Below are 10370 nucleotides of genomic sequence, written 5' to 3'. Positions count from 1 at the left end.
TGCTGGGTCATATAAAGTTTGCAAGACCAAGGGGCCTCTCTTCCCAGTGATGGCCGATTAGGCCATCTTCTGCTACATATGCAGCTAGAGACACAAGCTGGTTAGTTCATGTTGTTGTTCCACCTACAGGATTGCAGCCCCATTCAGTTCCTTGGGTACTTTCTCTAGCTCCTCCATTGGGAATCCTGTGTTCCATCCAATAGCTGGCTGTGAGCATCCACTTCTTATCCATCTTTTTAGTTGCCCCTATTTATGTGTGTGGTGCTGTGGAATAACCCATGGGCTTTGCACATGCTAAAACCAATACTGTGCCACTGTATTTGGGAACTAGTGACAAAATGCCAGGAGAGAGGCACCATTCTGCTCCCAGTTTGAAGAGATACAGTCCATCATGGTGAGCTAGGTACAGTGAAGGAACTTGGGTGGTTGGTCACATCTACAATCAGGAAGCAGATGCACAAATGGTTATGCTCAGCTTGTTTTTCCCTTTTCTCCCTGTCTATGATCATAGTCCATGCTGCCATAAGAAAATCAGTCTATTCACATCAATTAACCAAGTATAAAAAATTCCTCACAGAGCCTTGTTTTTATGCCAACTCAACACAGTCAAGATGATCATGGATTATCATCAAGATTAACCATCACACACCTCAAGCAGGTTGAGCTTGAATTTAAGAGCTTCCCATCTCAAGAAAGAAATAGTACAACACCCAGATGATAATCTCATTGGCGCTGAAAATGTCTTCCTTAGGGCAATTAGGTTGATCTGAACTTGAGATAGCATATACACACAGCACTGCCTGTGGCCTGTGGAGCAGTGTAGTTTACAGCCAGGCAGTCCACAGTAGCCTGTGGTGTTGTGGACAACTGAGAGTTCATGTACTGGGGTGAATCCCTCACTCTACCACTCACTGCTCTCACCACATGGATTCTTTGAAACATGGTTCCTCACAGAACTGAGAGGGGACAAGGTGAGGAGGACAGCAGGGATGAGCTACCATGGAGTGAAGCAGACTTTTTGGTTCAAAACCATCACTAGATCTTGAGGATACCCACATGGCCAAACATCTGGTAACTATCCTGGCTGAGAGTCACCGAGACCTAGATTGTCCTTCCATGTCCTCAGGGATCCAGTTCAAAGGCCTCAACAGCTAAGATGTTCAAGCGGCCCCACAAGAACCCAGGCATACACACTTCTGCTCAGGTCTTTACCTCAGGCACATCCAGTGTTTTGGGTTGTTGGCTCCCTACAGAGACAGAAACCCTCCTTGACCCCTGTACCTTCCTGTCCAAACGTGGAGAGGACATGCTTTAGCCAGGAGAGGTGAGGAGTGTGACCAGGAAGCAGAGTTGACAGGTGGAACAGGACCACAGGGCGTTTGGCTCAGCACTCGGGCTGCTTACAAAGGTCAGCTCTAACCCCTCTTTGGCAAGGAACAAACTTCTCTCCAGAAACTGATGACATCAGGCTGTCTCAGGCTGTTTGTTCATCAGAGCAGGAGGGGCTCTCATCTCCCTCCTGTATGCAAGGGAAGGTGTAAACAGGTGCTAGGTTTTTGCCCAAAGCTCCTGGAGGCAGGTTTAGGGGGTGGAGTTTGCTGGTTCTCAAGGTGATAATGTTTTATAAGGAAGAGAATTTGCTCTGAGAAGAGCATTTATCATTCTTCACCATGAAGGGGACACTTCTTCTGCTGGCCTTGCTGGTGATTGGAGAGCTGGGCTTCCAGACAAGTGAGAGTGTGACCCTTGCTTACACCATCTCAGTCCCATGTAGATCTCTAAGTGGGACCCTGAGACAGACCTAGGGGTCCTTGGGAGGCCACTGGCAAGGAGCTGCAGAAGATGGTTGATGCTTTCTGCTCTGGGATACAACAGTTAGGGTGGGTGGGATGGGGGACAGGTATGTGCTGGTGATGATGCTCATGATGAAGGGCCCTTAGAAGCACAGGTGAAGCAGAGGCAAGTGTGGGGCTTCCTGAAGGTCAGATATGCAGGTCTGTCCACTCATGTGAAGTGTGTGTCTCATGGGCACCATGTTGTATCTGTGAGGCTACAGCCTTTGGGAGGGTAGGACTATGGGAAAGGTCAGTTAAGGAATTTATAGATGAGTCAAGGAATCTTGAACCTCTGTTTCTGCCAGCCTGTGGTCTTTTAATGATGCTTTTCTGTCTGTGTTTGCAGCGGAAGCATGTATGCCTTTCATGACAACCTATTTTGGAGTACTCAGTGGAAATCGGCTAGTTCTGAATGCCTACCTTACAAGGCTTCAAGCTACTGCAGCGGAAAGGGTGGTCTTTGAAAAAATCCAGGATTGCTTCAGTGAGGAAGCAGCAACAACCAAAATTATGAATCCCCGAATTATGGTAACGTCCTCCCTAATCCCACTTGACCATGCAGTAAATGGTGGAAGGCTGTGTACAAATGATCCATGCAACCATTAATACAATGTCAGGTGACCTGTAACTGAGAAGTCAAACCCTTGCCCACCCTAGTACATGTCATAGCAGCATGCCAGGTATACATCCAGCCAGTTCTATGCATGTTCCTGCAATTCACTGCCACATGCTGGGTAAACATGGTATTTTCACCCATAATAGGAACAGGGGAGTCCTTGGTCTGGCCTCTGCACAGGTATGGTACCCACAGGTCTATACTAATCTGTTTGAAACTTCTGTCTACTGGCTGGCCAGTGACTTCTTTGGAGCCTCCCTTGACTCTACTCCCCTACCTTAGATGGGGTCCCCCTTCCTCTGGCATCATCTGAGCTACAGACTGAACCTCCCTTAATGTCTGAAATGCCACACCCACAGTGCCAGCAGCTGCTCACCACAGCTGTCACCTGGTGTCTCTTCTTTCAAGCCTAATGGGACTGCAGAAATGTATAGTTTGAACAGTGCAGCTCTCACCGTGTTTCCAAAAGTGTTTTAGTTGAGTGTCGGGTCCTTCAAAACCACAGTGCTATCCAAAACAGAATTTCTTCTAACTAGCCCACATGGGGGATATATATTTAACACACATAGCCAATGTGCCTGGGGAGATGTCCTCAGGAATGGGAGACATCACCAAACTCATACTCAGCTATCTTGCCTCCCTTTAGATTTAGCCTCTGTCATGCCTTCCAGAACCTCCTCCCCTTCTTCCTTGCCTGGCTATGGCAGCTTTCAGGCTGCCTCCTGAAGCCTGTGGGTGGGCTCCTGTTCCCAAGAGGCAGAGTCTGTTACTGGAGACCTGAATCATTGCAGGGGATTTTCTTTCCTGTGGATGAGGAGCAATGTCTTTGTGCGTGCTTGGGGAGCCCTGATGAGCTCCTGCACCTTGCCTGTAGCCATCTCTCTCCCTGTCTGTCTCTTTGTTTTCCAGTTATCTATACTCTTCAGCCCAGAATGCAAGGCATACTATACCACCGATGCCCTAAAGAAAATGAAGGATATGCTTACCCTGATGTAAATCCATTAGAAGTTAATGGTTTATAGCCAACCCATCTTTGCAACCTGTCTGATCCAAGTGCCATCTTGCTGACCTGTCCTCTTTCTCTACCGAAGTTGGACTCCTGACACCTGTGCCCTCATCCTGCAGTCTCTTAGGCTGATTCTAATAAATGCCTGCAGCTCTGTCCTGTTCCCTGTGTCTATGTGATGAATGGGAATCATATGAGGTCTTCAGATAATCTGGGGAACAGTGAGAGAAATGATTGTTAAGTCACTGAGATAAGGGCGACTGCCCCTGACTAGCTAGGTGCTCCTGGGAGAGCCATTGCAGCCCTCCTTTTTTGTTGCTGGCCTGGAACTCATAGAGATCTATGTGTCTGTTCCTCCCGAATGCTGGGATTATAGGTGTGAGCCCCTACTCCAGTTTATTGCATCTATGTGAGATTGGAGACTGGGGTTGTTTGAGGGCAAATAGCATGTAATCAGGCACAGCCTTCACCAGGCTGGCAGAACAGAAAGGAGGTGCACAGACACTTACCTCATGTGTTGACTTTGGGCTTTATCACAGGACTGTGGACTCCTTGTGTCCAGTTAGAACAGGGGAGTAACTCAGGGATCACATGGGTGTGCTCAGATTCTCTTGGTTTGCTATTTGTCATAGCCTGGCCAAAACAGCAGGTTCCAAGACAGCCAGGGTTACATACTGAGACCCTGCTTTAAAAACAAAACCAAGGGGCTGGAGTGATGGCTCAGAGGTTAAGAGCACTGATTGTCCTTCCAGAGGTCCCAAGTGGAATTCCCAGTAACCACATGGTGGCTCAAAATCATCTGTGACCCTCTTCAGTTATGTCTGAAGACAGCAACAGTGTACTTATATTCATAAAATAAATAATCTTTAAAAGAAACCCAAAATTTAATAAACAAACACTTCAATGGGGAAAGAGATAGGAGTCGATGCCCAACAAAAGGAAAAAGAGCAAAAGGGCAGAAAGAAGGTTCAATGGGTAGAATGCTCCTGTGTGTTATTGGGGACCTGAGTTCAACTCCCAGAACCCATGTAAAGCCAGCCTTGTTAGAGTGTGTCTATTGTTCTATTGCTCCTGTTGAGAGATGGGAGGACACAAGTGAATTCCCAAAAGTTTGTAAACCAGATATTCCAGCATTCCATAGTATCAGAGAGCCAGAATGCTGTACTAAACAATGGCTGAGGATTGTCCTCCGATATCCACATGCATGCTGTGGTATATGCATGCCCATTCTCCCTTATACACTCAAACACAAGACAGCAACCCAACAAGTTACTGGGAGAGAGGACTGGAAAGCTGTGAAATTACAATGATGAACTCCATTTGTTAAAATGGACATACAACATAGTAACACAACTCTTATTCTGTATATCAGTGTCAAAAATTGAGAAGACTCATTGAACAGAGCAAGTGCTGGTGAGCAAGTTGAGGGCCTGAAAGTCATTCAAACAGGACACATTAGTCAGTGTGTAAGACTGACTGACTTGGAGCCATTGCTCTGTTCATCTGTTTCCTGATGTGACATGACAACACCTAGGGCTTCCTAAAGAAGGCTGCCTGGTCCCTAGGAGGGCCAAATGGCCTTCCCAGGGACAAAGCTTTCACAGGTCAACTAATTACCTTGAGCAAACAGACCATCTTCACCTTTTAACATCCTATCCAGTACTTTTCCAAAATACCATCTCAGGATCAGACATGGCCCTGAATCTGAAACCTGTTGAGATTATTCAAACCAGTAAATCCAAGAACTGTTTGCTATACCCATAGAATCCCCAAGAACAGGGTAAAGCTTCTTCTTCATGTTTTTCTGTCTCTCGCTCAACAATGATCTGTGTGACATAGCTCTGTGTGTCATTCTTTGTGTGCCTTCTCTTAAGACATGTAAGTACTATGTTCCTTCATTGGTGACCTTCTTGTGCCATCATGTCTCGAAGGTTAAATCTCACATGCAGAAATGAGACATGCACACCTTGATGCCTGGATATTGACACACAGAAGAGAGGAACAGGTGAATGCTTTGATCAGGTTTATTTGCAACGGTCCCAACCAGAAGGCAGCTAAAATCCTTGGACTAATGACACAGGAGCAACTGCCTTATAACCCACAATCCCACACTTGTATTTTAATGGAAAATCTTCATGGTCCTAGAGGAATCAAAGACATTTATTTTATTTACAAGAACTTCTGAAAGGAGAAAACAAATCAGTGAACACCAGGATGGGCAGTTAGAAAATGGGTGACTATAAAGGGGGTCACATTTGGAGCAGTCAAGGTGTTCATTATCATGACTACAGTGATTTCTTGGGTTTATACATTAAATAACACCTACCGTGCTAGGCAGTGTTGGAGCAGGCCTTTAACTGCAGCACTTGGCAATTAAAGCAGAAATATCTGAGTTGGAGTCCAGCCTGGTCATCAGAGTGACTTACAGAGCAGCCAGGGCTACACATAGACACCCTGCCTCATAATACAAAACCACCACCATCAACAAGAACAAACCTCTCACATTTTATAATTTATGTACAGTAGAGTGCATAGTAATTCTGCTTCAACCAAACTTGAATAAAAGAAATGGTTAAGTACAAAAGAAATTATTTTTAAATCCATCACAAAAATCTGACTTATTCTGTGTATTGGAAAACCAGAGTTTGACAAATGCCCTTGCGTCCCACAGTTTTTGGAATAGATATCTACTCTGATTGAAGCAAAGCATCATGAACAGTAAAGACTGGCTTTGACTTCCACGTAAAGGGAGTATCATCTCTTTATTCTTTCTCCACTTTCTGGCCTGTGTATCCAGAAACGTTTGAATATTTTCCTACAGAGAAACAGCCAGAGAAGTCCAGAGAGCATCTGTGTGACTTCATCCCTCACAGCACAGTGCTAAGAGCCTTCTTGGGTTTTCTGCCCTCAATGTTTAGTAATCAAACCTGGTGTATAGATATATTTGTGGCAAAATGGAATGGGCTTATTGTGTACCTGATAACCTTTAAGGATTATACATGAAGTCATACATGTTAGGCTTCGAGCACTGTGTGACATGATACATACCAGCTGCCAGAGATGAACCAGCTTCAGCCTCAAGGACCATAGTGATAGACTCTGGAAAGGAATTTATGCAGATTGCAAGAGCAATGGGGCTACTGATACCTTCCACATACCTGTTCTCCATAGCTCATATCTCCATGCTCATGTCCAAGCATGAGTCAACATATGGGTGATGGATGTATCACAAAGACCACTTTGGGAGTCATTTCTGCTGTCTGTCATTAAGATGCCTGAATAGGTTGCACACTCCATGAACTCCAAGGTCTTAGTCCAAAGTAAATCTTCTCATATCAAAGGAGGGAGAGCCAGTAGCTCAAGGTTTCCTTCAGTGTGAGTTCTTTGGTATATAAAGCGGTTGGCTTTTTGTGAAGGTTTGTATATGCTCGGCCCAGGGAGTGGCACTATTAGAAACCATGGCCCTGTTGTGGTAGGTGTGGTTCTGGAGTAGGTGTTTCACTGTGGTGTGGGCTATAAGCTGCCTGGAAGTCAGTGTTGTGCTAGCAACCTTTAGATGAAGATGTATAAAAATTTAGAATCTTCATATTGTGATCCTGGGGCTCTGATATAGAGAAAGGGAGAGAGATGTTGGTGACATATGGATGAACCTTGGGGAGCTTGCAATGACTAACTGTAACACATGTCCTGTTCTGGAGTGTTCTGGGGCTGCCTCTTGTCCACCCCCTGCCATGTGGGGTCAGTGGCTTCACACAGCCAGATTCCCACCAGGGGCTGCATGGAAAGCATCCAGCAGTCCTCCTGAGTCTGCCTGCCCAGAGCACAGGAACTCTGGCAGCACACAGGCTCTCTCCCTCCCCCTCCTCCCCTACACCCACAGCCCATCACCTCAGCACTGGCTGGAGTCATGTTATACTGTTGTTTAATTGTCTTTTCTTTTTCTTTTTCTTTTTCTTTTTTTAATCATCACTCCCTCCCTCGAGAACCTGTTGTCTGACTAATGTGGCTTGGTCACATCCTTAGAAAGAATTTAATTCCAAGTCACTATGTTCCTCTTTGCTCAGCCATGTCTAGAAACAGCTATGGTGTAGGGACTGGATCTGCATCTTTTTTTGGTTTCTTTTTTTCTTCATTGAGACAGGGTTTCTCTTTATATCCTAGACTGTGTTAGAACTCACCACAGATACCTTGATGGGCTGAAACTCACAGAGATATGCCTTCCTCTCCATGCTGGTTCTGGGACTAAATTTTTTACCACTGAGGTCATGATAACATTGTATACAGGGCATTGATCCTGGCATATTCACGTGAGGTCTATAGCTTGAGTTAACACTTTTTATTTGCCTTGTGTATTACCATTATTGCTTTTCAAAAGACTCTTAAAAAATTATATGTTTGTCTAAGTGGTGATGGTGCAATTCTTTACACCCAACACTTGGGAGGCAAAGGCAGGCAGAAGTTTGATTTCTAGGCCACCTTGGAACTGGACAGTCATGAAACAGTGTAACCCTGCTTCCCCAAATCAGTCAAGTATATTATTTGTTTATATGTCTGTGTGAGTGTGTACTGCAAGAACCTGACCCTTGGTCAGTGGTACTTACTTGAAGTACCCCTGAGTGAGATACAGAGACGCAGATTGATGCAAAAATAAGAAATTTATTTTCTCTCACATCAGAGTTAACCTTCAATTAGTCCCTCAAGGTGAGTTACTAAGAAGGTGATTGATGGAAGATTCTATTCCCTCTATATCTAAATCAATGGCTTCCCTCAGACTGTCATAATTTTTACCTTGTGAGACCAAAGCAGAGGTCCCTGTGGCTGTCCAACCACAACAGAATGGAGGCAATGAGTGCTGTAATAGGTACGGAGGACAGGCACATAGGATGGGGGGGGGGAGAAACCAGAATACAAATGTACCACCAGGCAGTCATGATTAAGGTTGAATGACCTTGAACTTGAGCAGATTGTCTGTCTTCTGTACCATCCAGCAGGGTTCCCTGTGGAGTGGAGTGTCTTCAGGTTTCACATGGGAAGTGTGCACCCAGGCTGCAATACTGTCCACTTTGAGGGATGTGGGAGTGGTTAGCAGCACCAGGATGAGTTCCTTTCATTGGGGTTCCAGCAACTGTGCCTGATGCCTCCTTATGTAGACCCAGTCAACAGTCTGGAAGTGGTGAGGAGTCTTTGGCATCCATGGAGCATTTAAGGTAGACAGTTTGGGCCAAATCTCATGTTATATTGACTGAAGGGCTTGGAGCCTCAAGAAGAGGTTCCTGTCAGTGAGATGGGATACCTCCAGGGAGGGCCCAGAGGACACTGGAGGAGTTATGGATACCAAACTGGATTTCAAAAGGGGTTAGGTTAAAATGGTAGGGGGTGTTCCAGACTCAGAACAGGGTCAGGGGAAGGAGCATCACCCAGACTGCAGCAATCTCCAAGGACAAGTTAGTTAAGGTCTCTTATAGGAATCTGTTCATTCTCTCTACCTGCCCTGATCTCTAGGGACAGTATGTACAATGGAGCTTCCAAGTAGTCCCCAATATCTCTGCCAATCCCTAACTTATGTTAGAGACAAAAGCAGGACCGTTGTCTGATCCAATTACCTCTGACACTGAACCTCGGGAAATTGTCCTCTAATATCTTTTTGGCTACCAGAGTAGCTGTTTCCTGCTTGGTGGGGAAAGCCTCAACCCATCCAGAGAAAGTATCGACAAATACTAGATGGTATTTTTAAACATATTTCCTGGCTTACCTTCTGTAAAATCAACCTCCCAATAAACCTCAGGCCCCTCTCCTCTAGGTCTCTTGCCCTGTTTGCTCTTGGCTGCATAAGCATTTACTTGCTGACATACCTTACACAGTTCTACAAGGTCTAGATCTCCTGACTGCTTGGATGAGCTTATTATCTGCTAAATCCATCTATGCATTTAGTCAAGGAAGTTCTCAGCTTGCTTTCTGGGTTGTATAGTTTTTCCTTCTTGTGTGCGCCACTGGTCTTCCTTCTTTAGGTAGTAGTTGGTAGGGTGGCTAGCAACCTGAATCCTTTCTTCTTTAGGAAATTATTGTAAGTGAGGCCATCCCTTAGTCCAGTCCCATTCCCCAGTGTGTGTCTCTTGCGGGCCCATAGCCAGGATAGAGTCCTGCATAGCCACTTCTCAAGCCACTTGATCTGCCTGGTTATTGCCTCAGGCCACCGAGTCTCTTCTCTTCTAATGTACCTGGCAATGAATAATAGTCACAGTTGCTGGCTTCATCAGATCCAAGTTTTCCTGCTTGTTTTTTTTATTTCTTTTCACTCTTATGTGAGCAGTCCCCTCTTTTGGTTTATAGCCTCATGAACATGGGTTGTGGCAAAGGCACACCCGCTATCTGTGTAGATATTAATTTTTTTGCCTGTCCAAAGTTCCAAGAACTTGGTGAGGCTAATTTACTCCACTTTCTGTGCTGACATGCTGGCATAGAGTTTCCGCCCAGATGACAATTGTTCTTTTCACCACATCAGCACCCGCTCATCTCTGACATTCATGGAGAGAACTCCTCCTGTCTGTATACTAGGTTGTCTCAGCTTCAGGCAGAAATAAGTCAGAGCAGTCTTTCCTCCACTCACTGGCTCTCCTTTTGGGCCAGTAAGTTTTGGCTCATAGGGCATTAAGTATATCTGGGCCTCCATCTTGGAGAGTGAGTCTCACCCCAACAGAGTGTAGAGACAGTCTGTTTTGACCACAAATGAATGGGTTACCTGACCCGTCCCTAAGCCCACTATTCTTTTTTTTTATTATTATTATTTTCTTATAAGCCCACTATTCTTTTTTTTTCCTTTTTTATTATTATTTTCTTTATTTACATTTCAAATGCTATCCCGAAAGTTTCCCATACCCCTCCCCCCACCTCTGTTCCCCTACCCACCCACTCC

General features: G+C 45.2%; 1 protein-coding gene across 1 annotated transcript; it reads left to right on the top strand.

Moving 5' to 3' along the window:
• Positions 1-1593: 1593 nt before the first annotated feature.
• On the top strand, positions 1594-3612 carry LOC110337147 (secretoglobin family 2B member 20-like). Its single transcript, XM_021219905.1, has 3 exons — positions 1594-1731; positions 2182-2363; positions 3098-3612. The coding sequence occupies exons 1-3, from the start codon at positions 1671-1673 to the stop codon at positions 3101-3103; spliced, it is 249 nt and encodes an 82-aa protein (XP_021075564.1). The 5' UTR covers positions 1594-1670; the 3' UTR covers positions 3104-3612.
• Positions 3613-10370: the final 6758 nt, after the last annotated feature.

Source organism: Mus pahari, chromosome 1 (genome assembly GCF_900095145.1).
Source record: "Mus pahari chromosome 1, PAHARI_EIJ_v1.1, whole genome shotgun sequence".
NCBI lineage: Eukaryota > Metazoa > Chordata > Mammalia > Rodentia > Muridae > Mus > Mus pahari.
This window is presented reverse-complemented; position numbering and strand designations above follow the sequence as displayed.

What these genes read in the sequence shown, in the direction of transcription:
- LOC110337147 (XM_021219905.1), top strand. Translation starts at nt 1,671, where the DNA reads ATGAAGGGGACACTTCTTCTGCTGGCCTTGCTGGTGATTGGAGAGCTG. An exon ending in AGAGCTGGGCTTCCAGACAA is followed by an intron (nt 1,732 to 2,181) that starts GTGAGAGTGTGA and finishes CTGTGTTTGCAG; the next exon opens with CGGAAGCATGTATGCCTTTC.